Source organism: Lutjanus erythropterus, chromosome 24, assembly GCF_056507025.1.
Source record: "Lutjanus erythropterus isolate fLutEry1 chromosome 24, fLutEry1.hap2, whole genome shotgun sequence".
Taxonomy (NCBI): domain Eukaryota; kingdom Metazoa; phylum Chordata; class Actinopteri; order Lutjaniformes; family Lutjanidae; genus Lutjanus; species Lutjanus erythropterus.
The window spans coordinates 6,258,088-6,285,394 of record NC_139340.1 but is presented as its reverse complement, the minus strand read 5'-3'; the positions used below and the strand labels follow the sequence as shown (position 1 = coordinate 6,285,394).

At 40.9% G+C, this 27,307-nt stretch overlaps 1 protein-coding gene across 1 annotated transcript in view; it reads left to right on the top strand.

Annotated features, from left to right (window-relative positions):
• LOC146304583 (sodium/potassium-transporting ATPase subunit alpha-1) overlaps positions 1–27,244 on the top strand; it is a 33,024-nt gene extending 5,780 nt beyond the window's left edge. Inside the window, exons 2-23 of the mRNA XM_084713438.1 lie at positions 9,146–9,259; positions 10,144–10,203; positions 11,736–11,837; positions 11,947–12,048; positions 12,656–12,769; positions 13,428–13,562; positions 14,256–14,373; positions 15,256–15,524; positions 15,679–15,987; positions 18,194–18,328; positions 19,421–19,616; positions 19,720–19,895; positions 20,057–20,193; positions 20,810–20,960; positions 23,333–23,501; positions 23,625–23,779; positions 24,043–24,166; positions 24,970–25,115; positions 25,226–25,356; positions 26,283–26,384; positions 26,544–26,635; positions 26,866–27,244. Of these exons, the coding sequence (XP_084569564.1) occupies positions 9,146–9,259; positions 10,144–10,203; positions 11,736–11,837; positions 11,947–12,048; positions 12,656–12,769; positions 13,428–13,562; positions 14,256–14,373; positions 15,256–15,524; positions 15,679–15,987; positions 18,194–18,328; positions 19,421–19,616; positions 19,720–19,895; positions 20,057–20,193; positions 20,810–20,960; positions 23,333–23,501; positions 23,625–23,779; positions 24,043–24,166; positions 24,970–25,115; positions 25,226–25,356; positions 26,283–26,384; positions 26,544–26,635; positions 26,866–26,894 (3,066 nt within the window). The 3' untranslated portion in view covers positions 26,895–27,244. The remainder of the gene's footprint in view (positions 1–9,145; positions 9,260–10,143; positions 10,204–11,735; positions 11,838–11,946; positions 12,049–12,655; positions 12,770–13,427; positions 13,563–14,255; positions 14,374–15,255; positions 15,525–15,678; positions 15,988–18,193; positions 18,329–19,420; positions 19,617–19,719; positions 19,896–20,056; positions 20,194–20,809; positions 20,961–23,332; positions 23,502–23,624; positions 23,780–24,042; positions 24,167–24,969; positions 25,116–25,225; positions 25,357–26,282; positions 26,385–26,543; positions 26,636–26,865) is intronic.
• Positions 27,245–27,307: the final 63 nt, after the last annotated feature.

Here is a 27,307-nt window from a genome sequence, read left to right as displayed (position 1 = left end):
TCTTGTTTTTTTTCCCACCATGTAGAGAACAGTTTATCTCGATGAGTCCAAAATGAAATGAGAAAAGATCCTTTGTCTTCTAAGATGACTTAAGGTCTTTGCTCACACCTTAGATAAATGAGGAATTAGCATCACTATGTGGATAATCAGTCATAAAATCCAAGGAACACAAAGCTTTTGAAGAAGTAATCCTGTGTTTGTGTCCTTTGCAGAGGAATGTGACTCGATAAAAGCTGATATATTCTTTTTGTTCATGAAATTAAAGTTCTTTAAAAGGTCACCTGTGTCAGCAGCAGGGTGCCATACTGAGCAGGATCAGACAGTAGTAGGATCATATATGAAGATTAAATATGTGTTGTTGTTGTTTTTTTTTTTGTTTTTTTTTACATTTAAGTTCAAAAGTGTGCTCACTTTACTGAATTCAACAAAAAAGTTGCAAAGCGGAATCGAGCAGGAACTTATTTCTACAAAAAAAAGTAATAATAAAATGACTGAATCTTTTCATGTCATGTTTTTATTTTCTGAACAAAATTATTCAGAGTAGTATCAACAAGAGTTTTAATAAGTATAAGTATTGACAAGCAGTCAATATTGATATCAGTATGGATGAAACTTTAACAGCATCAATCCCTAGTTGAGTATGAGCTCTTGAGAGCTACTGGACATATTTATTAGTAGTGCTTTACTACCAAAGATCAATGAAATACAGCAAAACATACCTTAAAGGTGCAAATTAATTTAAAATGCAGTCTGAACTTTTTTCTTTCATGCATTACTGTTGGCAGTGGTCAGGCCACCAAAACAAACTGTGATGGAGAAAATTAGCTCACATTGCATTAAGGCTGCAGCTGATTGAATATTGTGATTATCTGTTAATATGCAGAACATGCTAGAAGCAGCAAATGATTCATGTTTGTTTGAAAAAATAGTTGGCAACTAATTTCTTTTGATTGCCTAGTTGGTGCAGCTCTACTTTGCACAACTGATATTTAAATTTGGACCATAATGCATTCCTTTACACTGTGCTTTCCCATAAAAGGTTTGCAGAAATTCTTTTAGAACTCATTTCCTGCTCATTTCAAGAACTTTACTGCTGTTTTGCCACTGTTTGGACAGGGTCGCTGGACCACATTCACGTGATGCACATTGACAAAAGTACTGTAAATTAAATTTATATGAATAAATTAAACTTCACACAATACAAGTGAGAATTCTGGTAAAAGAATATTGCATGTTAAGAAATGCTTTTTCTAAGGATGGTGTCATTTCTTCATTCCAGTGGTGCTGTCGTCATCCTGGCAGTAGACAAGTGCCCAGAAACTTTCCAACAAGGAACAGCATTGATTCAGTCATTCATTCACTTTTGTTCTGCTTGGAAAAAGCTGAAAGTTGCGCAGGACGTGTAGGGAGTGTTAACCACGTCTCCCGTGTAAATTAACACACTTTCTTTTCACCGGTTAAACAGAAAACTGGGTGGTTGGAGGAAATGAAAGAATAAAGGAGGAGGGAGTGAAGAGAGGAGAGAGGGGGGAACCTGGGAAGAAAGAGGAGGAGAGAGAAAGCAAGGGGGTGGGGGAGGGGCTACAACGCATGACTCTGTCCATTCACATATCTCCAGAGGTGTGGCAATAGTCGCTGTTAGCAACAGGGCAAAGTCCCAGGACTGTGTGTGTGTATGTGTGTGTGTGTGTGTGTGTATGTGCCGGCACAGTTGAATGAGCAGCTTGTGTATCTGGCAAAAGACCCTGGCACCAGGAAGGACTGTTCATTGGAATTCAGCTCTGCCTGTAAAGCGTGTGTACTTTAAAATATGCGAGCGGTTGACCGAGCGCTCTCCTCTGATGTTTGTCTGAGCCTCTAGGGACGTTGTTCTCTCAGGCGGAAGAATAAAAGGGTGTAAAGGGGGGAAAAGAGGCTCAGAAATTCTTGGTTTCATTGCTGGTCTGTGAGGCTTATTCATTCATCTAGTTTCTGATGTCCTTCACAAACAAATCTTTGCTTTTCTTTGTCCTGTTTTTCCCAATTTGACATACTTATTTTTCTTCAGTTTCCTCCAAAAGTCCAGCTAACTTAATCATTCAAACACTTTAAACTGGTACACCTGAACTGTGATCAGATTTAGTTGTATCCTGGTTGGCAGCGTAAGAAAAGCATTTTGCAAACAATATTTTTATAAAGTTTTATCCCTTGGTCATAATTCACACAAATCTCCACAAAGGCTGAGAGGACAATGCAGTGTCGATCAGTCTCTCTGCCGGATAAAGTAGCTCACATTGCCGTGGTCTTAACAGTCACATGAAAAGATTGCTGAGCCTTTTGTTTGTGTTTTTGATGCAGATTTTATGGAAGCTGTACAAAGGGCCATTGTTCTGGGTCCAGTACTCTACTGTGTGTGTGTGTGTGTGTGTGTGTGTGTGTGTGTGTGTGTGTGTGTGTGAGAAAGAGATTCCACACCAGTTTATCATGTTGTTTCTCATCGTAGCAAATTCTTCTTCACTTCAGTCATCTTCTTGTCATGTCTTTGCTCCAGAGCATCCTTTCATTTCTTCTTTTCCATGCCCTCTTCTCACCTTCTCGTCCTTTGTTCCTCCTTTCTAATTTTTATGTTTTTCTATCTATATATTCTCCTCACGTTCTGTTGCTTCTGAGGTGTTGAAGTTGACCTTGAATGCAACTCCTCAAAGTTAGAATTTACTTTCTTGTCTCCTCCTGTGGGAGGTCATTGTCAGCTATCTGAATGTGTTTTCACAACTGCACTTTTTACTCTGGTGTCCCCTTTAGTGCAGGTGGTTTGGACAGGTGTGAAGACCATAATCACACTTGAGTGTGGACCAGTAGACCCTTGAGGTCTTGGTCCGGTCTCAAATGGACTCTTAAGCATTTCATTTGTGGTCGGAATGGTTGGTTTGTCATAGTAAATGCTCAATATTAGCTCCCTTCTTCTTTCTGTGGAAAAAGTGAATGTGCTGGTCAATAAACACAATTTAGACACTGGAACACCTGCCAAGGTCCATGTTTTGTAGACAGCTGTTACCTGTCTGAGCTGATTTGTGTGATGTCGTGGCCAGAAGATGCCACTGGACTGAGCTTAAGTATAGGTTAAACCATGGAGTCTAGAGCCTCCAGATCAGAAAAGTGAAAGCATTGCACAAGCGCCTGAAACCAGTGCTGTATCCAAAATCACATACCCAAAATACTTGTGTGTAAGTAAACAGTAGTGTGTCTCTTTTCAGACGCACTGTCAACATCATCCCTTCATGAGAGTCCTCTTGCCAGTTGGAGTCATGTAACCATGATAACCTAAGCCAACGATCAAGTAATTGAACAAATAGGTCTCTTATGTTGTTGTTGTTGTTGTTGTCACTTTGGCATTGCATTGTAGGAAATGTATGCCTGTCCAGTGCTTGCATGCTGTAATATTTCACCAGAGGCATGCTTTTAGGCATGGCTGGCTGATTGGTAGGTTTTTATGAAGGTGTTGGTGAGTCTGTCTGCTTGACAACCGTTTTACTCTGATAAAATGACTGAAAACTTATTAATAAATAAAATAGATCTTAACCAAGTTTTCCAGTGAGGACATAATTTGCAGGTGGAAAAATGTTATTAATATTGCAATCCCAATATATGTTAGTGCTACATTTAACATATCACCAAATTGCAATAATATCCTATCATAACTTAATAATCATTATATTATCGTAAGGTTTGGCTTCTGGTGATTCCCACCATTTGTCACCACCACAGCAACCTCCCAGCTCACCCTCTCTTCTAAATATGGCTCTAAAAAAGAAGAAGGCGACGGGCATAGTCCCAAATCCAAGGCTTCAAAACAGTAGTCCACAAACCAGTGGGTGTCATCCGCTTCTCTTAGACAGTCTATGGGTGAAACAAACACCAGTCTGTGGATGAACTCATTAGAGTAAGATGAGTGAGCTGACTAAATCCCAGACAGCTCTCTTATCGTGGTCTATTTAGTTAAGTGTGATATCTCCTGATCAAATGGGACTGTCCCCTGAAGGCCTTGCACAGACACACACACACACACACACACACACACACACACGTGCTGAGTTTAGGCTGGAAATAACTGCATGTACAGTCACCGTACTCCACGCACTGATAAGAATAATGAAGGTGTGAAACAGACTGAAGAAAGTGTCAGTCATGTGTAGCGGTTGGGGCTTTAATTACACTAAAGGCAAGGTGAGATACCGGGTGGAGATGTGTCATCACCAGCTTGGGTTTTGTTCTGGTAAAGTGGTTGTCAGATTGGAAATACCACAAGATATTTTTAACCAGCTTATCAGGAAATGCTTGTTAGCGCTGTTTGAGTTTATATTGCAGGTGAGATAAGAATAAGATTTCATTGCCACTTTAAGTAAGCAGAAACGACTGCTGTGATTGGCCAGACGGAGCAGGTGACGGGCGGTGCGGAGGTAGAAATCGCACACTTTGAGACTGCTCACATGGCTAACCTGACTCCTCAATTTGCTCTGTCTTTTAAAGGAAATGTCAAGAGCAGACTCAGAGGGGACTGTGCAGCAGCTCTAGCTTCACTGCTGCTTGTCGAGATGTAAACAACTGCTGGTCTAATGTGGGAGCAGCAGCTCTTCAGAACAGGAAACAGCAGTGTTGGTTGAAATGTTTGAACATCAGCTCGCTTTGTGAGTCTCCTATCAAGGGCGATGTGCCCTGAAATGATTTAACGTTTATATCCTGGCGTTTCCTTGGCCTCAGTTTATGTACTTGAGCTGGTGCACTTGAAATATCTGTTTGGATCTTGCAGGTGTACAAGCCTTATTGGTCTCTATGCATAAGTGTGTAGTAATTCAACAGCTATTGTGTGAGCCCTTGTGTTGTCTTTAGCATTGTTTAATTGCTGTTATGTACCCTTCATTGTTCAATCATTGTCAAAAAATACACTTGTTACACTTAAATGTGAGGATTTGCTGGATTTGAAGACATCCCTTTGGACTGTCCTGTCCACTGTCCAGTCCTGGACAGTTTATCACTGCAGCAAACAAATAATACTATTACTATTGTACAGCGAGGGCATCATTCTTTGATAGATAAACACATTTCATAAGTGAATGCCATTAATATCACAAAAAATACCAGGATATTAAGGGTTTTATGAAAAAGATATCTGGATTTTACATCATTTATTATATTCTGATAGACCCTATTTAATTTTATGCTGTACATAAACATATACAAACTGATATCTTACTGCTTAAATGATGCTCAAACAAGCCACTTGTATTGCCATGTCTGTTGGAACCCAGTCTGTGTTCCCACTTCAGGCTCTGGACCACAGTTTGTGAAGTATTTGCCGAGAGCCAGATGGCCCCTGGGGTTCCCCGGGGGTCCAGAGGCTAGGCTCTGGCCGCAGTGATCCAGGCTCGGGCTCAGTGTTTTCCCAGCTTAGCTGGCCAGGGGGCTCGAGCAACAATAACAACATGTGCTGGGATCACACACTCTGCTCTGGTGACTCCTTGGGAAACTTGAAAAGGCGAACGCAGTAGAAAAACAATATTAGTAAGCATATTTCCATGACTGGGACTGTAAGCAGGAAGTCCATATGTGGTCATACCGATATGAGTGATTGGGTCATTTTGTGTCCGATATACAGCCTTCTGAAGAGTTTCCAAAATGGCTGCTGCACAGTGTGCTGTTGCATGCAGCCAAATGGCTCATTAGCATTCACTTGGCCTCTCAGCAACTAGCAACATGCTAACACCTCTGATCCTTGTACAGTGCTGAATTATAGATGAGCCTAAACTGCTAATCGATGTTGGCTTCTGGTGTTGCGATCTCCAGTTACCTACTTGAAAGACATACAGGCTTAACTTTCCCTCCTTCTCTGTTATGATCTCACACACACACACACACACACACACACACACACACACACACACACACACACACACACACACACACACCTGTGAAGTGATGCTGCTAGTGATCCTTGTATAGCATGCTGTACATAAACATGTTTATCTTACCTGGATTCTAGTCATAGGCTGGTATGTGTTTATATACCATGGATAAAGTCTTAATGTAGGCTTATATTAGTGAGAGATTGATTAATCAGGCTGATTACCTGTCATTTTGAGGTAATTGATGTTGGCAGATGCCTTCACTGAGGAGTTTGAATAACAAAAATGGTTTCAGACACATCTGCAGGCAGTACTGTCAGTGTGGCTGCTATGGAACAATATTAACGCTCCCCACTGAGTTGTGGGAAGGTGGTGATAAAGTTAGTTTGGAGCCGTTCACTATAGCTGTCACGCATCCTGCTGTAAACGTTGGCCTGAATTTTTTCTTTTTCTAAATGTTGCCACACTTCTTCCATCCTAAATGACAGCAAATCTAATCTAAAACCATCACTGTACACCAAATAGAGTTGTAATATTTCATCAACTAAAGTGGGAGTCAGCTTAATTCTGTGGCTCAGTGCTGTTTCTGCAGAAACGAAAAGTCTCATAGGAAAAGAGAGATTTTTAACACGAGGGTTAAAATAATATAGTGTGCTTGGAAAACTATAATTGTACAGGATTCTCCTTTGTTTTGATATCAGCATTATATAAATGCTAACATCAGTATGCTGAAATGCTCACAGTGACAGTGCCAACATGCTGATGTTTAGCAGCCTGTCATGTGTATCATGGTCGCCATCTTAATTTAGTGTTTTTGCATGCTAGCATATGCTAATTAGCACTTAATAGAAGGCACAGCTGAGGCTAATCAAATCATGCAAGTCCAATATTCCTATAAAGTCCTGTTTCTGTATTTGCAACATTGCAAACACAGTTGGTATCTGATCTGTTGTAGCTTTGAATTGACTGTTTGTTACGTGAGATAAACAGTCATTGTTGATGTTTTTGGGAAAACTCTGGACCGCCTGGAATAAGGACGTTCATATCCTTGAGAAAATGATAACAGGATCTGGCCATGCTGGCCATCTGGCATAATAAATTTCGGGCGGGGGTGTCTTGAAATCAGGTGTAGGCTCATACAGGCGCTGGTGGCAGCTCACCTGATTATACCTGCAGGAAGACAGCAGGCAGGATGGAGATTCATCCTTGCTCTCTGACTTGGCGAAGGAGTTTGGTAAGAGCGTTTTACTTTCACAATTCAAACTTGCGCATTCTGGGTTTTTAAAGCTCAAAGCTCACTCCTCCCCCCTCCTCTGTTTGTCTCTCTGGCCCCTTTTTCCTCCTCCCGATCTCACCTTCTCTCTGTCGCTCTTGTCTCGCACACCCTCTGGCTCACAGCCGTCTCGCAGACACAATCTTTGCTCGGGCCTTTGTTGCTCCGTCGGTTACAGTGGCCACTGATAATGAGCGGGGATGTCTGCGGAGGAGACAGCAGAGAGGAGGGCTGACTGTCACTCTGTGCTCAAGTGCCAAAGCTGATGGTGCGATAGATGGAGGGGGGGGGGTGTCAAGTGAGAGGAGAAACACACAAATTCAGGATATTTCTGTTCTGGAAATGTTTTTCTTTCAATCCTCACCTATTTTTACAAGATGCACATTTAATTAAAGTCTGTCCTGCTTACAGCGACAGAATTTGTGTCACAGTCTGAGTGAAAATCAACAAAATATCCTCATATGTGATTACCAGTAAATGACTGGTGTGGTTTATTGTTCCACTTTGGGGTTTGGCCGAAGTGCTTAATCGGCGAGGTTATGTTTGTGAATGAGTAAAAGCTCTGTTTATTTTTCTTGCTCAGCCAGTGACGCCCATTATTGCAAAACGTGGGTGTTAAACAAGTGGATTTTTTGTTTGCACCCTGGGGCCTAATCTGTCTCACCACGCAAAAAAAAAAAGCGCTTATCTCCCAACTGACCGAACACCACACGGCGCTTTCTCCTCCCTTTGGTTTCGTCATTGATGTACGCAGTCAAAGTGTCACTCCAGAGCTTGAGAAGTTCTCATCTAAATGGTTAAATAGATTTTTCTAAAGGTTGCGAAATATTCGGCTGATGTGTGAAAACCTGCAGCTGGAAATCATCATGGGTTTGAGAGATTAAAATTTCACTGTTGGAGCAGAATATTAATATCCTGTGCTGCACTTTTACATGGATTACTCAGAATTAATACTTAAAAATACTCACATATTCAAGAAATAATTCACAAGAAAGAAAAACTCTCAAAATAATGATAAACTTTATCAAATTAGTGACTTATCACTTATCCAAGAAATGATGATCTAGTATTTCAAAATAATGACTTGGTCTCAATAAAGTCTAGATAGATACAAAGTCATTATTTTGAGACACTAAATTATTTTTGACATACAAAATCATTAGTTTGAGATACCAAGTAATTATTTCAAGATAAGAACTCATTATTTCAAGAAAGTTTCTCATTATAATGACTCGATGGATCTTTTTTCCCCATCACACTGGTGGATATGGGCTTCCACAGTTAACAGGAGTTTCAGTCTGATTGTAAGGCGAAAAAAGGGAAAACAGTTGCTTTGCAAAAAGCAACAACAATAGAAAAACTCTGAAACTGAGCAGCGGATCCCCATAGAGTTCTTTTTTGCAGGGACAGATGGCACTGGTGTCCATAAAGCCAGTATCCAAGACTTTTATCACTCCTCTGCTCGTCCAACTCAGGCAGCCTAACTCAGTGTGACAAGTAAAGAGGTGACTCTTTCTTTCTCGGGCTGTTAAAGTTTTTGGCAGTTTGTCGCCCCAATTTAGGCCACAGTTTTCTCAGTTTTTTTAGGCTGTCGGGCTGTTTACTCTTTTTCATATCTGGTTCTTAGAGCATTGACCCACATGGAGCCGTTAAAAAGATGCAGTATGACAAAATGTCTTCTGGCACTTTGAGTCACCGTCAGACGTGCTCACGTTGCATCAGACACACCTCAGTGGTGGTCGGCGTGTTACTTATGCATGATCTGCTTTGTTATCCCCTAAAAATACTCAAATAGAACAATGATTCTTTGGTTGAAAGTGCCGTCACGCATAGACACACACAAGCTGTGATGTCACAAGTAAAGAAAGTTTTGTTTTAAAAAGTTGGGAAAAAATGACCCGATAAAAACAGGGAAATTATCTGTTTTTTTCTGTTTTTTAAGATGTTATTGGGGTTCTGATTTAATTTTTCCCCTTTTCCTTTGTGCTTCCAGGAAGGACGTGAGCAGTATGAGCTGGCTGCGACCTCGGAGCAGGGGGGCAAGAAGAAGGGGAAGGGGAAAAAGAAAGAAAAGGATATGGATGAGCTGAAGAAGGAAGTGGATATGGTGAGTGTCACTTGGGTTTTTCACTCTGTTAAGTAGCCTCAGGAGAAGCTCTTCCTGATTGTCCACTGTCTCCTCCTTCCAATATGTCCATCCCATCCTCCCTATTGTGCTGGTTTTAATTTTTCTGCCTCTTTTTGCCTCCTCTCTCTCATGTAAAACCACTCAACAGCTAAAAATGTCAAAATTCAAGGTGTTAAAGTACTAAAATGTCACAGATTAAAGGCCTGCAACTGTTCATTTTAATTACACTTTACATTTATGAAGCATTCAAAGTAGAAAAAGTCTAATTTCTGGATCCACTGCATGTTTTTCTTTGCATATTGAATATTAAATTTGTCTTAAATTCAATCTAGGTTCCACTGTATGTTGCAGTATCTTAAATTTGGCTTCTTAGAAACTGAAGACAAATTGAATTTGTGTTTTTTCTCATTTTATCTGGACTGCATGTCCTTTCTTCTTTCTATCCAACTCCCTCACATTCTCCTTCGCTTCCTTTCTTCCCTCCTCACTTCATTTCATGCTCCTCTTTTCTCAATTTCCTTCCCTCCGCTCCACCTCCTACTTATTTCCCTTTCATCCTTCCCTTCCTTATTCTTCCTCCTCCTCTCCTCCTTCTCCTCTTTCTTCTTTTCTTCTCACCTCCCCTGTGTCCTCATTTATTCTTCCTCCTAAACTGTGGAGGGTTCACTGTCATTGTTGTAGCTGAACCTTGTGAGAGGTAGTCATTTTAAAATGAAAGGTCAGCACACAATACGATGTAAATGTCACAGGCTTTTGGCATATTGAACACACACACACACACACACACATATAAATACAGTAGATGCAAACACTGGACTGATGCCACCTTCTTCTTCTTCTTCTTCCCCTGTGTGTCTTTGCAGGATGATCACAAGCTGACCCTCGACGAGCTCAATCGCAAATATGGAACAGACCTCAACAATGTGAGTGTGATAACACAGATCATGTGCTGTGTGTCGTCGTATGTGTGTCTGTTTTTGAATGTGTCGCACCTGAAATGTGTCTCGCCTGCAGCTTTAAAGGTCACACGGGCTGCGCTCCATCAGCAAAGATTAAGTTACTCTCACATTAGTTCTGTTCAGATTTTAGCAAAACCAGGTTTAAAATGAGCAAATCTAGATTTAAAATTGTGTTAAAATTTAACAGTATAATTTTAAAGTTAATACTGGATCATGTTTTTAATTGGAGTTTAAGAGTGAAAACAAAACTGAGGTTTTAATTAAATCTTTGTCTTAAAAAGAGCTTAAAAGTTTGATGCAGCATAATTTAATAAGTTAAACTGATTAAATTGGGATTAAACCTTAAGTTGTAATTTTGTCAGCCGATGTTGTCTGGCATTGTAATGTAATTTTGAAAGGAGATCAGATAAATATCAAATGTCAGAAGCAATACTGGCTGCTGTTTGCCATTAACTTCCATTTTCTCTTTAGTCTGTCTGTTACTGAATGATAAACGAGGCTTAGATGTCTTAGACAGAAGACTTTGTTTAAAAGAGGGAAGAGCTCTCCTCTCACATGATGAAGGAAGTGAGGGTGTGATCAGCCACTACAGGCTCATCTCTCCCAGGGTTTATTAAACAAAGGAGCAGTGATCGAGAGAGTGGGACAGACAGGGGAGGAGGGGGGAGGTTGCAGGCAAAGGACGGAGGTGGATTGGGACCGATGGTTTCTCCAAGAATCACAGGAAATGCTTTTCACTTTTTCAGAATCTACTTTCCAGCAAATAATTAGCGTGGAATTGTGTTTTTTTTGTACACAAAATAGATATTGCTAAGATATACATTACAATTATTGAGCTTTATAGATGCTAGTAGGCAGATTTTGTTACCTGTCTCTCTGGTTCTAGCCTGTATGCTAAGCTACTGGCTGTAGTTTCATATTTACTGTATTTGCTTTACTATTCTGTACCTTTAAATGGCATAAGTGCTGGCTGTCAAACTCCAGCTAGCCCTCTCTCCTCATGCAAATGTGCTCCTGGTCATGCAGGAAAGATCAAGGAGAATAGTTAATCAGTGCCTCTAAACCGGGGTCTCCGAGCTCTGTGTGCATGTGTGTGCATGCAGCAGGCGTGAATAATTTATCAGCTGCAGAAGAAGCCCCTGTGTCCTGATTTCATATGATCCTGTTTGGCTCATCTTTTCTCCTCTCCTTTACCTTCACTCCTCTCCTTTTGCTTCTTCTTCTTCTCTCTTCTGTTTTCTTGCTCCTACCTGTTGATGCTGTGTTGCTAGGCAACTACTAGCACCTACAGTCCCCCCTGGACTTAAATATGTGTCAGTGAGTTTGTGTGTACATGTGTGGTTGGCTTGCAAACAATGAGGCTCTGCTTCAAATCGTTTGTGTTTATAATTAGACGTGGTTGTTTATCTGACTTCCAACTCTCTTGACAAATCTGGCAGAGAATCTGAAGTTTTCTCACCAATTGTAACTAAATCTATATTTTCTGCTCAAACCAGGGTTTGACTAGTGCAAAGGCTGCTGAGATTCTGGCCCGTGATGGGCCCAACGCCCTCACTCCTCCTCCCACCACCCCAGAGTGGGTCAAATTCTGCAAACAGGTTTGTTGTAAATTGTGCATCTGTCTCAGTGGCTTGCATATTGATGACTTTTAAATTTTTTATCTTCTGTATTGAAGTTTTTCCCCACTCCTGTTCTGTTTTCCCTCAGATGTTTGGCGGTTTCTCCATGCTCCTGTGGACTGGTGCCATCCTCTGTTTCCTGGCCTATGGTATCCAGGCTGCAATGGAGGATGAGCCTGCGAATGATAATGTAAGAAAAAGTACTTTTAGGGGTTGCTGCTGCTCTTTCGGGACCCCAACTTCCCACATCCATGGACCTACTTTGCAGTCAGATTTAGCTATAAGAAAATACTTGAGGATTAATTAATCTGATCTGTCGTATTGTGTCCTGCTGTACCACCAATCCCATTTGAATTGCCCGTAGATATAACTAGTGATATCCTTTCATTTGCCCATTGCATTGTAGGCTGAATGAAAACCTTGCAAAGTCGAGCACTGTGGCTCTGTGACAGTTTTTCTTTTTGTTAATTTGAATTTATTAATCTTAGAAAACAACTGAGTGTTTTGCTCATAAATTAAAAAATTAAATTAGAGTTTTTTGTGAATATTAACCTCCTCCCTAAGCTCTGTAATTTTTTGTTTGTTTGTTTTACATACAAGGGCTATAATACGGCGTCATAATAACACAGTTTACCAATACCAGTGTAATAACTAATAAGTATTCATGGAGCGACGTTCATGTTTGAGAATTAGTCAGTTTGACATCACAAAACAGCAGATAATGTAGCAGCAGGTTCCTAATTAAAATGTTTCCTCCTATTGTGTAAATCTAAATGTCATATTTCTGTCGTCCACAGTTGTACCTGGGTGTTGTGCTTTCTGCTGTCGTCATCATCACTGGTTGCTTCTCTTACTACCAAGAGGCCAAGAGCTCCAAGATCATGGACTCCTTCAAGAACCTGGTCCCACAGGTACATCTCACATTTTAGACCTTGATTAATTTGTGCTTTTGTTTAGTTTTTATTTCTGTAACTATGCTAGCATTGGATCCCTATCAGCTGTTTTGTACTAAGATCACAACTGTAGCTCAGTTGGTGGAGCATGCGCCGCATGCACTGAGGCGTTTAGTCCTCAGCAGTGGCTGCTGGTTTGACTCCCGCCTGTGGCCCATTTGTTGCATGTCATATCCCCCCTCTCTCTCTACCCCCTTCGCTGTTACATCTTCAGCCATCTCTGTCAAATAAAGGCAAAAATCCCAAAAACAAGCTTTGAAAAAAAGATGACAAGAATTTAATGAAAAACATGAGGTAACACTGTGTAACACAAAACTAAAACCACTTCTTTGATAAAATCCCAGTATTGTTGCTGTGTCATCTGTGTTAATTTTAGTATGTTAATTCAAGGTCTTATCCACTTTGTGATACAAAAACAAAAGAGTCCTCTTGACGTCTGAATCTCATTAGCCCTGTTGAATAATTTGGAGGTTAATAATGAATACTGTTTTTATTATTAGGAAAAAATTGAGCTTTTGCATGCAGGACATGGAGGTGAAGGCAGCAAAAAGCTGTCAGTCTCACTGTCTCCTCTGTCTTACATAAGTGTCTGTCTCCGTCATGTCTCGTCTCGTAGCAAGCCCTGGTCGTCCGCGACGGCGAGAAGAAGCACATCAACGCCGAAGAGGTGGTGGTTGGTGACTTAGTGGAGGTGAAAGGTGGTGACAGGATCCCCGCTGATCTGAGGATCATCTCTGCCCATGGCTGCAAGGTGCCTTATCCTCTTCTGTCCGGAACCCATATTTAAGCATTATAACCTGAAAACTACTCCTCCAACAAAGACTTTTTGAGCTTCAGTCTACTGCTGACACTTAAAAAAAACTGTTCTCTTTGTTGGCGCCTTGAACCTCTTGAAGTCTGCTGTTTTTATATGGATTTCACCCAAAGTCAGGCACTTTTTTTGCTCATATTTCTAACATTTAATTATCAAACAGTGCAGAAGAGCTTGAAGCGCCAAATTGCCCTCTTAAACTTCTCCTTTGATGTCACTGTGAATGAATGGACTCATGCCTTTTCATGTGACGAGGGATAGTCTTATTAAAGGAACATAAAACAAGTCCCTTTACTAAGAGCCTTTAATAAGAAGTGACCCATTTTGGGTCCTAACCTAAACTGGGGACCCACGAGCAACACTTGACCCAAATTATGTCCTGTGCTTTTCCATCAACCTCTGCGTCATTCATTGTTAAATGTTGCCACCTGCCTCTGAATAATTTAGCTGTTGCTCCATTATGGACCCAAAGAGAGCCACGTGACCCAAATCTGCCATCTGCCCCTGAGTAATCACACCACATTAAGTTTGTGGCAGACATTTATCTTTTCTTTCTTAAGACGGATCTTGGCAGGTTGTTCTTCTTGTTTTTTTTTTTTTACATCAATAACAGTCGGATGTTTTGTTTCTCAGGTGGACAACTCCTCTCTGACCGGCGAATCAGAGCCCCAGACTCGTACCCCTGACTTCTCCAATGAGAACCCGCTGGAGACCAGAAACATTGCTTTCTTCTCCACCAACTGTGTTGAAGGTATGATGACAGGAAGCATCAAAGCCATTCAGAGTCAGTGCCACAGTGTATCTGAAGTTCAGGGTCCGGTTGCACAAAAAAACCTAAAGTTTTCCACTTAAGTATGACGCTTGAGGCTTATTTTTAAGATTTTACTTTTATTATTACTATTTATCCCTGCCATGTTGTGGTTAAGATAGAGTCAGCGGTACCTTAAGTTTTCTTACTTTATTTGCTAACGGTTTGACTAATTTTAAGGGGTAGGACCAAGAGGAAGAAGGAGAAAACCTCAAAATACTCAAGTAGATATTTTAAGGAAGCCTCAGGGAAATCATGAAATGACCATGATATGTCATCAGAGATTAAGGAAACATGTTACAGCCGTGTCCCTTGGAAATTTCCATTCCAGACCGCAGTAACAGTTTTCTATGCCAGCTCCACATTATTCAGCGCTCAAATTAATGCCAATTGTTCGCCAAGTGATTGTTTGTTTGTTTGTGTATGAGTCGCAAGAAATCATTAATAATCTTGTCGAAGGCGTAGATGTTTATGACTATTAAATTGAGCAAAATGTTGATGGAGTTTGGCAGGCAGTGAGACAGGCAGCCACTTAACTCATTGTCTAGAGTGTGTTCTTTCAGAGCAGTGGGCTTTCATTTCAGGATAACAGGCTTACCTTTACATTTACTTTTTGTTATAAACAGCTGATCCACTTACAGTGCAGGACTGTCTCTACTGCGATTATTCCCCCTACCCTCACATCAACCATAGATCATACAATAAATAGGATTTTAACCTGTTTAATATACAATCTGTGTCTCCAACCTGCTATTTGGACAGCTGCACTCATTTTTGCACATGCAGTGGCTGTTTTTAAAAGTTCTCTCACCATCCTTGCTACAGGAACTGCCCGTGGTATCGTGATCAGCACCGGAGACCGCACCGTCATGGGTCGTATCGCCACGCTAGCCTCCGGACTGGAAGTTGGACGCACCCCCATCTCCATCGAGATCGAGCACTTCATCCACATCATCACCGGCGTGGCCGTCTTCCTCGGCGTGTCCTTCTTCATCCTCTCCCTCATCCTCGGATACACCTGGCTGGAGGCCGTCATCTTCCTCATTGGTATCATCGTCGCCAATGTGCCAGAAGGTCTCCTGGCCACTGTCACTGTGAGTCCTGGTGTTTGTTTTGTATTAAAGGGATTGGATTTGCCAAAGTCACACAAAAACACAATCAAACTAACTGAACTGTCCCTTTAAAGATCCGATTATGGATGCCAAACACGACTCAGCCACTGACTAACCCAAACAATCCTATCTCTAGGTGTGTCTGACCCTGACCGCTAAGCGTATGGCCAAGAAGAACTGCCTGGTGAAGAACTTGGAAGCCGTCGAGACCCTGGGCTCCACCTCCACCATCTGCTCCGACAAGACCGGCACCCTGACCCAGAACAGGATGACCGTCGCCCACATGTGGTTCGACAACCAGATCCACGAGGCCGACACCACCGAGAACCAAAGCGGGACCTCCTTCGACAGGAGCTCGGCCACCTGGGCCGCCCTGGCCAGAATCGCCGGACTCTGCAACCGCGCCGTCTTCCTGGCTGAGCAGTCCAACGTTCCCATCCTGAAGGTAGGCTTTCTTTTCCCCTCCTTCCTCTGCACTTGCGTTTCTCTTTGTTTAGTTGAATAAATAATAACAAATATTAAGTCTTCTCTGAGACAACAAGCCTCAGAATAGAATTTTTCACATGTGTTATTAGGGAAATAATTAGCTCTTTAGAACTAAAAACAGAAGTCTGCATTATCTCCATCCTTTGTTCAACAACTAGAAAGCTTCTTCTGTTGTTCTAGGCCTTCAGTTTGTGTGCTCATTATGTGGGCAGGATTTAGAAGTCCTGTACTGCTGACTCATTTTCAAATTTGAAAGTGCCCTTTTCCAAACTGTTCTAAAAACTACAACAAAACCAAACAAGTGTTCCTCATCCCTATTGTTATTTTTTTTCCTGATATTAGCTTCATATCATTTATATTAATGTTAACACCTGTTAAAGTGTGCTTCATGAACAATGAGCTCGGTTTCCAATGGGCCTGAATTACACGTACTGACTGAAGCACATATGGCCCTTGAAAGCTTACAAATATGAAAAGCAACGCCCTTTTCAACAAGTCCGCACATCGCCGTCTGTTGTGTTGTGTTGTGGAAATGGCAGCCGGCAAGCTAGGCTAACTAACTACCTCTTTGACAGTGAAAGCTAGTTAGCCTGGCTTGCCAAAATTACTCCAGTATGATCTCCCAGTATGAGCTCCTATGAACTCTGTTTTTGCCCTGTATGATAAGGAAGGAAGGGGTTTAGTTAGTGTTAGCTGTCTCTCTTTCATGGATTCGCTTGTGGTGACGGTAAATGACCAGAGCAGCCCTGTGACTCTGATTATGATTCAATGTGATTTTAATTATGACTAACCACAGATGGGTTTAAGTAATGGCTGAAGTCATCGAACCAGCTGGTTTTCCGACTGTGTAGCTGTTGGAATTGTTACAAAGTATTTTTAATGCCCACCACCGCAGATATTGTACAGTTTTGTCCAAATAAGTACACTAATCTAAACAAACATTACTGATATATACAGATTTCGTAGGTATGGAAGGAGCAAATAAAAGGGGGAAAACAAAAAAGAGTTTAAAAAGTAGAATAGTTTCCAGTATTTATCCCTGTTTTCCTTTTGAAGCAAATGGAATTTATTATCTTCATAAGAAAGCCAATGGTGCACATGTTTCTCTGCAGCCAGCATTTTTTTAATTGTGTTTTTTTCCTTGTGGCGATAAAATCTTCAAAAGAAATGTGTTGCTTTTACTGAGACCTTAAGGAATATTTCCAAAGTACAAAATGGTGAAAGAGAAATCCGATTTCAGATCCAGAAACTGGGACTAAATGGCCCGTTTCTTATCCAAAAAGCAAAAACTTTCAATTTTTACCGTAGAAACTGAGCAAATTTAAAATCAAATTTTAAACATTTGAGCCTGCGTTCTTTTCTCTTTGGCGTCCATAAGGACTTGAAAGTGTGTTTCCCTGTAACTGTACACAGATTGATTTTGTATCTTGATATCAGACATTAAATGAACCTTTGTATGTTTTTCACGCAGGCCAACAGGCTTGTTTTCCAGCTTGTATCACTCTCCCAGGAGTGTATACACACACACACACACACACACACGTTGTAACCACATAATTATTCTTAACCGCACCCCCTCGTAACACACACCAACATACACACACAACACAGTTATACGTGTGTCTCTTGGCTCCCAGACTTTCCTAGGAGCCCAGTGTCTCTGTTAATAACCTGTTAACGTGTGCGTGTGTGTCTGAGTGTGTACATGCATCTGTGTGTGTGTGTTAATCACCTGTAAATGTCTGGCTGGCATCATGGCTCTAATTACCAGTCATTCTCTCTCGCTGCTCATTATTTCTCCCTCAGTCACTGTTACAAGAGTGAGAGGAGGGTAAACAAGGGGCTGGTGTTTATCAAGGCCAGTAATTATGATGGAAAAATATAGAAAATTAGCATTTTTCTTCCGTGGCCTGCTTCCCAAATGGATCTCTCTCACCGCTTTTGTTTCTGCATCGTAGGTGGACACAGAAACGTGTGTAGTATGTGGAGTGAGACCAAAGATTTTGTGTTACTGGGAGCTGATGAGTAATCAAAGTCTATTAAAGATGTTTGTTTATGAGACTAACAGACTTCATATTAAGGCCAATATTTCACTCAATCAACTGTAAAGTTGGCTGTTGTGCCTCTGATTAATCTCATCTCCCCTCTCCGTCTTCCTCCTCCAGAGGGATGTGGCCGGTGACGCCTCCGAGTCGGCTCTGCTGAAGTGTATTGAGCTGTGCTGCGGATCAGTCCAGGAGATGAGAGAGAAGAACCCCAAAATATCTGAGATCCCATTCAACTCTACTAACAAGTATCAGGTATGCAAAGAGAGGCTAGTCTGCAACTTAATGTCATTTTTTTGGAATCATTAGGATTTGGAAATCTATAGAAGCCCTTTTCCATCAGTTAAAGAAAGAATATCGCTATGGTAAGTATAATTATAAAATAAAAAGTTAAAAGTTAAATCCTAAATATGAGAAAAGAAAAAAAATGTGATTAAAAGTCTAAATTAGATCATAAAAGTTTGCAGTTATGACATGAAAGGTCAGAATTATGAGAAGTATAGTAGAAAGTATGAGATAAAAAGTTGAAATAATGAGACCAACAGTCAGAATTGTGATAGAAAGTCAAAGTAATTAGAGTCAACTGTGAGAAAAAGTAGAATTTATTAGTTAAAAATTCATAATTATGAGACAGAAAGATGAAATTATGAGTCGAAAAGTCAAAATGATGTGTTAAAAAGTCTCATAATTTACTTTTTATCTGACTTTTTTCTAATTTAAATTTAAAATGTCAACTTTTTATCTGTTTATTTCATTTTGGCTGTTTTTTTTAAATCAACTTTTGACTTTCTATCTCACAATTTCAAATTTTGATCTTATAATTATGACTTATAATATAATAGGACATAAATAGGCTAAATAAATAGATAAACCAGTTGTTTTTCATGTTATTACAGAAATATGAATTTCCACAAAATGTTTTAAATTGTTTGAAGTGACCTGGATTTATTGGAATATTAAGTGTCCGGTCATTTTCTCCTCCTCATGTGGACAGTAAAGCCACAATGTAAAAATGTTCTCTGGAATAAACTCGACCTCAGAGTAAATCTTTGACCTTTACTGACATTATGAATTCTTGCTAATTGTTAAAATGGACTCTTTACAGAATCTGTCTGTTCATTCCTTAATAAGAGTTTTGGGGAAACTTAAAGGTCAACCAAGCCATAAACATAAACTCAAGAAAGAAATGAGCTTACTTGAGCTTTTGGTTGTTTCTTTTCAGCTCATCATCCTCTATCTGCCCTCTTTTATACAAATCTGGGTTGAAAATGAAGCAACAGAGCACACATTCAAACCTGAAAGCTCAGACTGACCTGTTTGTATTTCTTCTTAATGTACTCCTTCTAGCTCTCCATTCACAAAAATAGCGCACCTGAAGGAGAGACCAAGCACCTGCTGGTGATGAAAGGAGCCCCAGAGAGGATTTTGGACCGCTGCTCCTCCATCATGATCCAAGGCAAAGAGCAGCCTCTGGACGAAGAGATGAAAGACGCCTTCCAGAACGCCTATCTTGAACTGGGAGGTCTGGGAGAAAGAGTACTGGGTAAGAGCAGAAACTCAAGACCCCTCAGAAAATGACTTCACACTGCTTTTTTTTTTTTTTTTTACTCATCCTAAACTGCTTCTTTTCCTGGTGTTCTCTCCAGGTTTCTGCCATTTCAACCTGCCTGATGACCAGTTCCCAGAGGGCTTTGCTTTTGACACTGATGAGGTGAACTTCCCCACTGAGCACCTGTGCTTCATCGGCCTCATGTCCATGATCGACCCGCCTCGTGCTGCTGTGCCCGACGCTGTGGGCAAATGCAGGAGCGCTGGAATCAAGGTAAAGCCCGTTGTCAAGATGGAAATTATTTATTTAGTTAACATGAAGCCGTTTCAGTGCAGCTGTATGTCCTCCAAGCGGCCTAATTAAATAATAAATATCTGCTTCATAATGGTTGTGTTCCCTCACTCATCAGTAACATCAAACGTCGCTTCTTCTAGGTCATCATGGTAACAGGTGATCATCCAATCACAGCTAAGGCCATTGCAAAGGGTGTGGGCATCATCTCCGAAGGCAATGAGACCATTGAGGACATCGCTGCACGTCTGAACATCCCAATCAATGAAGTCAACCCAAGGTACTGATAAAGTTGCCTCGTCTTTCCCATAAAATCTGATGATTTTATGGGCATTTTTTGCCTATATTTGATAGGGACAGCTGAAGTAAGGACAGGAAAAAGGGGTAGAGAGAGAGGATGACATGCAGCAAATGGGCTGCATGAGCAGGCAAACCTGGAGCACACACTCTACCAACTGAGCCACAGGGGCGTCACTCAAAATCCATTTTTCTACGCTGCCGGCACAGCTGGGGTGCACAGTGCATGCTTTAGACCACTGTTTACATCACTGTTCATCATTCATATTGGTCTGTATTTTTTGGGCGGACCTGAAACATTGCAGACGCTCCTCCTGCGTTTCAGAGCAGAGAAATTTTTTGATCACGTTTCTTTGGTGTGACAAAGTCTGAATACACATTTATTGTTGCTTTACAGTATCTTTAAGTGATTGATTATACTGTGGACATCACAGATGCCTATTAGGTCTCTTTATACTACTTTCTAGAGGACACCCTCTGATGACAAAATTCACTGAGACCCTATTAGATCCTCATGCACTCACAGACGGTGAAAATATAATATAAGCTGAAGTCCGTCTGTGCGTGCAGATAACCCAAAGTCTTTGTCTTCCCTCCAGAGATGCTAAGGCCTGCGTCGTCCACGGTGGAGACCTGAAAGATCTAACCTCAGAGCAGCTCGACGACATCCTAAAGTATCACACTGAGATTGTTTTCGCCAGAACCTCCCCGCAGCAGAAACTGATCATTGTGGAGGGCTGCCAGAGACAGGTAGGAACAAAACACATGAGGAGGAGTGTGTGCTTGTGTGAGGGAGAAGATTTTCCTGCTCTTCTGAGCCTCTGCTGTGTTTCTACTCTTGTTATACAGTTTGGCAAACACAGCATGTGCCCGCGCCTTATTATGTTAATTCATGTGTGAATATTTGATATCCATATCCCCTAATGCTTATTTATGATTATTGCTTTGGTCTGATGGCTGACTTGGCAGAATAATCAAGTAAAGCATCTGTCAAGCTGTGACCTCACCACCACATATGAATATTTATGAGTGCATCAGCAGGCAGAGCAAACTCTTTTTAGTTTTGTGTACACTTGGACTTTGTACTTATTTATTTATGATATAAATGTTTTTCATTAATTATCGCCTGATCAAGGGCAACTGCAATCAACGTTCTATTCATCTGATACAGTGCCAGGCTCATCTCTTGGCCTTTATATGCAAGAAAACTCTGGTTACATAACATGTTTCTGCAGAGAAATTTAAGACAAGTTTAATTGGATTTAGTGGTTGTCTTTCTTTTAAACTCACAGATCCGCTGTCACCAGTGATCCAAGTACAGCTGCAAGTCTTTCACAAAGTTGCAGATCTAATTAACACGATGTATTCCAGTGTGTCCCACATGCTTCCTGAGGAGGAGCAGGAGGAGGGGGGGGATTAGCTATGATTTCTTATTAACATTTCATCTTATGAGCGATGGAGATTGTATTCATGTCTCTCTATTCACTGCACGTAAGGGAGCACAGATTTCCTGCATCCGGTCGACTGAATTATGGTCCTTGTAGTTTACTGGTGCACATTTAAGAGCACGGCGCCAATAAATACTTAATTGAAAACTATATTTCTGAGAACTGCCACCTTCATTCTTCATACCATGTTTAATAAATCTTAAAAAATGCTCTTAGTGAGCTGCTCATTTCCTGTTTTATATTAAAAATTGACAGGTTTTGCAGACACAATGCATTATAAATAAAACACCTACTATCCCCACGCCAGAGCCCTGCTGTTCACAAACAATCAGGTCCGAAGTCAGTCGTAAAAGGACTCCAAAATTTATAAAACTGAAAATGTTCCTCTGTTAAATAAAAGCTTTGAGCTTTGAGAATTATGATCTTAGGGGTTTCCCACTTTAATAAAATGAATCTCGCAGTGCAGAAGAGGAGGATTTTCAGGGGTTTTAGCGGATATAGAGGAATATTTGTGGTTTTATCTCTACCAAGGATGCATGAAGAATGAAAAATGTTCACTGTTTGACCAATTATATTATAGATTTAAGAACATCTTTTCAGAATTTGTGAATACAAACACTCAGTGTTCTTTCTCTGTTCTTGAACTTAGTACAAAACTTTGATAGATCTGGGTTCATCTTAAGCCGTATTCACACAGGACTAGTCTCACCAGGGGACTTTATGTGATTTAGAAATGGGACGGGATAAATAAAGCCTGTATTTTCCCGGAATTTACTGACATTATATCCTGGATGTGATGTCAAAGGTTTGCGTAACAACAACATTTCAGAAGCAGAGTGTGTGTTCTCCAGCAGCCACATTAATATCACAGTTTAGAGTTGTTTTGTTCACATTCTGCATGTGTTACAAGCATGAATAAACATTTGCAGTCAAACTTCTCAGTCATCATTACTGATTTTAAACATCAGTATAGCTGATCTCGCTGCACAGCTGTCGGCTGCATGTTCGTCATATTATGAGCCCCGATGAAATTTCATTCAGTGTCTCCCAGTGTCTTAATGTCAAACTGTCCATTTACTCGAGTGCGAGGCTAAAATATTAGCTGAACACCAGGTGGGAAACTAATAATCCATACCACTGTCAGAAAAAATAATGGATGTTTAAAACAATCACTTTTCTTTCAAGGAAACCCCACAGGCTTTTTATCTGTAGTCAGCACGCAGCACATCCACTGATAATCCTCTGATCTAAACGCTCACATTTCTGCCCAGAACCCGAGCTCCGTTTCACAGTTGATCCCACGTCTGTCTCTTATTCACTTTCATCACATTTGACTGTTCTGTCAAATAAAGCAGAATTGCCCGGAAACCTTTTTAAAAAACGGAGGCTTTTCTTTCACACAACAGGAAATTATTCTCTGTGACGCGGCGCAACTTCTGAAAATGGAAATGTCACTCAAACGGCAAGAAGGTTGACTTTTCTTCTGAGGAGGAAGTGACACCTGTTAGTTCAGTCGAATGTTTTTTATACACGCAGACAAATCACTCTGACTTCTGGTCTCAGCTGAATTCTGCTGAGAAATCATCACATTTGTTGCTCCTCTGTAGTTAAACACTTAGTATAATTTTCACAGACAAACATTAATATAGTCCTCATCACTGTCTCTCTCTTCAGGGAGCCATCGTGGCTGTGACAGGTGACGGTGTGAACGACTCTCCAGCTCTGAAGAAGGCTGACATTGGCGTCGCCATGGGTATCGCTGGATCTGACGTCTCCAAACAGGCCGCCGACATGATCCTGCTGGACGACAACTTTGCCTCCATTGTTACTGGAGTGGAAGAAGGTAACCGATCGCACTTGACAAAGTATTTTAAAGCTTTTTGAGCTGCAAGACTTCAACAAAGAAACAGATTTAGCTTGAGGGTGAAAACACTGACTGTATGCACTTGTGACATGTCCTCATCAGGCCGTCTGATCTTTGACAACTTGAAGAAGTCCATCGCCTACACTCTGACCAGTAACATCCCCGAGATCACCCCCTTCCTCCTCTTCATCATCGCCAACATCCCCCTGCCTCTGGGAACCGTCACCATCCTCTGTATTGACCTGGGAACTGACATGGTAAAGATCTCTGTCTCATTTTTATTAAGGCTGACCCGAATCCTTCAAAGCTTTTTCCTGTTGACATGGTTAACAACATCCAAATAAGTATAGGAGAGGCTTGTTTTTGTTTCTTTTTGAAGAGATATATTTTTATATTTCCTCTTGCTATATTTTTGTTGCTGCTTTGTTATATTTTCACTGCTGTAACACTGAAAATTTCCCCTCATCTGAAGACAGTTTGTGAACTTGTTCGTTGATCGGTTCTGTGTTCTGTCTCCCAGGTCCCTGCCATCTCCCTGGCTTATGAAGCAGCTGAGAGCGACATCATGAAGAGACAGCCCAGAAACCCCAAAACAGACAAACTAGTGAATGAGAGGCTCATCAGCATAGCCTACGGACAGATCGGTAAACAGAAACCCAATTCATACATACATACATTCAAACCAGAACCAGGAGTTTGCTGGCGACGTCAGATTCTTCTTGTATCTGGGTGGTCTGAGATAAACAGAAGAGTGGCACGCACCAGAAATAGGCTCATACTGATAGAGAACTGGAGAGTGTGTGTGTGTGTGTGTGTGTGTGTGTGTGTGTCATAGTGATGATAGTCCCTCTGGCTTTTGATTTTTCCGTCTTTGGTAATGAAGCCAAGAATAGGCTTGACCCCGCTGAACCATCTTATAGGAGCAGAACACAAGCAAATAAATCTTGTTTTCTTTGATGTGTTTCAGCTGATTCTCCTATTTTTCGTCTTTGCATCTTGCCAAACATTTAAATGACTAAAATTGCATTTTAACGGTTTATTTATCTCATGACAATTACAACAGTTAATCAACTAAGAGACCCACAAATCATTTTCATTTTGATTAAGCCTTTAATTCCTCATAAAACAACCTAATCTCATCATTTATTCAATCAATAACACATGGTTTAGTTCTCAAAATTCCCCCAAAAGACTGACGAATCAATTTTACCGACTCAATCACTCTCTCATTCATCTTATTCTTCCCAGAAGACCACAAGGCCAATTTGTTTGCTTAATCATTTATTGATTCCTGAGGTTTAATTTCAAATCCTACGTGGACTAATTAACTGTATTTATTCATTTGTCTGCAACGGCTCCAACAAATTTCAATCATTAATCAAAGGATTATACAACATCAGATTGATTCATAGACTCGCCTTCATCCAATCACATCTCGTCCCTGCAGGTATGATCCAGGCGCTGGCAGGTTTCTTCACCTACTTTGTGATCCTGGCTGAAAACGGCTTCCTGCCCTCCACCCTGCTGGGCATCAGAGTGTCCTGGGACAATAAATACATCAATGATCTGGAGGACAGCTATGGACAGCAGTGGGTCAGTAGCATTTAATGGACAGGCCGAGTATAAAGTTGATAATCTGGGCTGTGACTTCCTGTATTAACTGTTCCTGGTGTGTGTCTGTGTGTGTGTGTGTTCATTGTCAGACCTACGAGCAGAGGAAGATCGTGGAGTTCACCTGCCACACGGCCTTCTTCGTCAGCATCGTCATCGTGCAGTGGGCCGATCTGATCATCTGTAAGACCAGGAGGAACTCCGTCTTCCAACAGGGCATGAAGTGAGTACAAAAAAAACATTTGTTACAGCACATCAGTGTCCTTTTCTGCCATTATGATGCAAAAAAAGGTTATTATAATAAGAAACTTTCCCAAAACAATCTCAAAATAATGAGATACTTTTTGAGATACTAACTCATTATTTTGACACGATGCTGGGATGCACCAGCAACGATTTTTAAACCTGATTAAATCAGAGTTTAACTTCAAGTTATGTTGCACCTTAGAATTAAGAAAGATTAAACCTCAGCTTAGCTTTCACTCTAAACCTGGATTAAATGTATTTGTTGCACCAAAACTTGAAACTCAATGTAAAATATGATCCAGTTCTAATTTTAAAAATTACACTTAAGGAGTTTTAACTTTTAAAATTGCTGCCTTTTTGAGATGGATTAAGCAAAATAATCAATCTGATTGAGTTTTATATTGCATCTCTCATTTCTTTCACTCCAGTAGGAGCTTCTCTGCTGAGCCATCATGAGTAGGCTAACAAGGCTAACAAACTTTTTGGCTAGCTAGCAAACAGTGTAACCTTTTTTCATTTGTGCAGCAGACCTCTGGTTTATTTTAAATCTGGATTTACTCATTTTAAACCAAGCTTTGAGAAAGTTTCTCCTGATGATTTACAGGATAGTTAATTTCTTTACAGTGGCAGAAATATGTAGCCTGAGTCATGGAAGTTTTCTCAGAAAAACCCCTCTCCTCCCCCTCTGCTCCTGAAACAGCTGCCATCCTGAATGTCATGCCTTCCTTTCCACGTGCTCGTCTTGGGAGGACTCTCGTTAACCTCTGTGTTTATTTTGGTCTTTGTCATCCTGGCACCAAACTGAACAAGATGTTAAAATCCCAGCTATTTTCGGTCGCTCTAAATAGTTTGTTTGGATTTCATTTTCTCAAAGTCTTAATTGCTCCCCTGTGTGTGTTTCAGGAACAAGATCCTAATCTTTGGACTGTTTGAGGAGACTGCCTTGGCCGCCTTCCTATCTTACTGCCCAGGCATGGACGTCGCCCTCAGAATGTACCCTCTCAAGTGAGTGAAGCGCAAAAACTCGCCTCTAAATCCACCAAGAAACCACGTACAAATCTCGTTGACGCCGTGATCCTGCTTACTCCACCCACCACATGTTGTTCATCCACACCTGGGGCACTGGATCAGTTTCTCATCTCTGATTTTGTGTGTGTTTTCCAGGCCCAACTGGTGGTTCTGCGCCTTCCCCTACTCCCTGCTCATCTTTATCTATGATGAAATCCGTAAGCTGATCCTCAGACGCAGCCCAGGAGGTGAGACCAGAATCCATGCTTTTTATTATCTTCTCTCTTCCCTTTTCACTCTTGTTTTATTGCACACATTTTTCCTCTCCAACTCCTTATACATTATGAATAACTTTAATTCTTGGCACTTAGGTCTTATTCCTCCATCATCCTTCAGTCTTTTTGCAAATGCATCCAATCTACTCAAGAAATTGCCTCTAAATCCCATGTTTCTTTGTTTTCTCTCCTTGCGTGTGCAGGTTGGGTGGAACGGGAGACCTACTATTAAAAGACCCGTCAGCCTGTCAGTCCAGTCAGCTCGCATCTTCTCCTCCACTCCCGTCTTTGCATGAATATTGTCTTGCTGCTCGGAATAAAATTTTAACCTCTGTGAAAAAAAAAAATTGGAACGTGTTTTTATATTAGGGAATGCTTGATACTACTATTAGACAAATAATGAGATGGAACGTGCTGATGATGCTGATGATGATGTTGATAAATGATAATGCTAATAATGACATGAACACTGAACATTGACATGACTATGCGTGCCTTGTTTCTGAAACAGGACCAATTTTATACATGTTTTTAACAGTTATAAACGTTAAATAAAAATGCGCTCGAGTCAGGTCCCACAAACGTTTCCTGTGCTCATTTATTGTGTGTGTGGTTTCAGTTTTTTTCCCCCCTCAGCTGTACGAA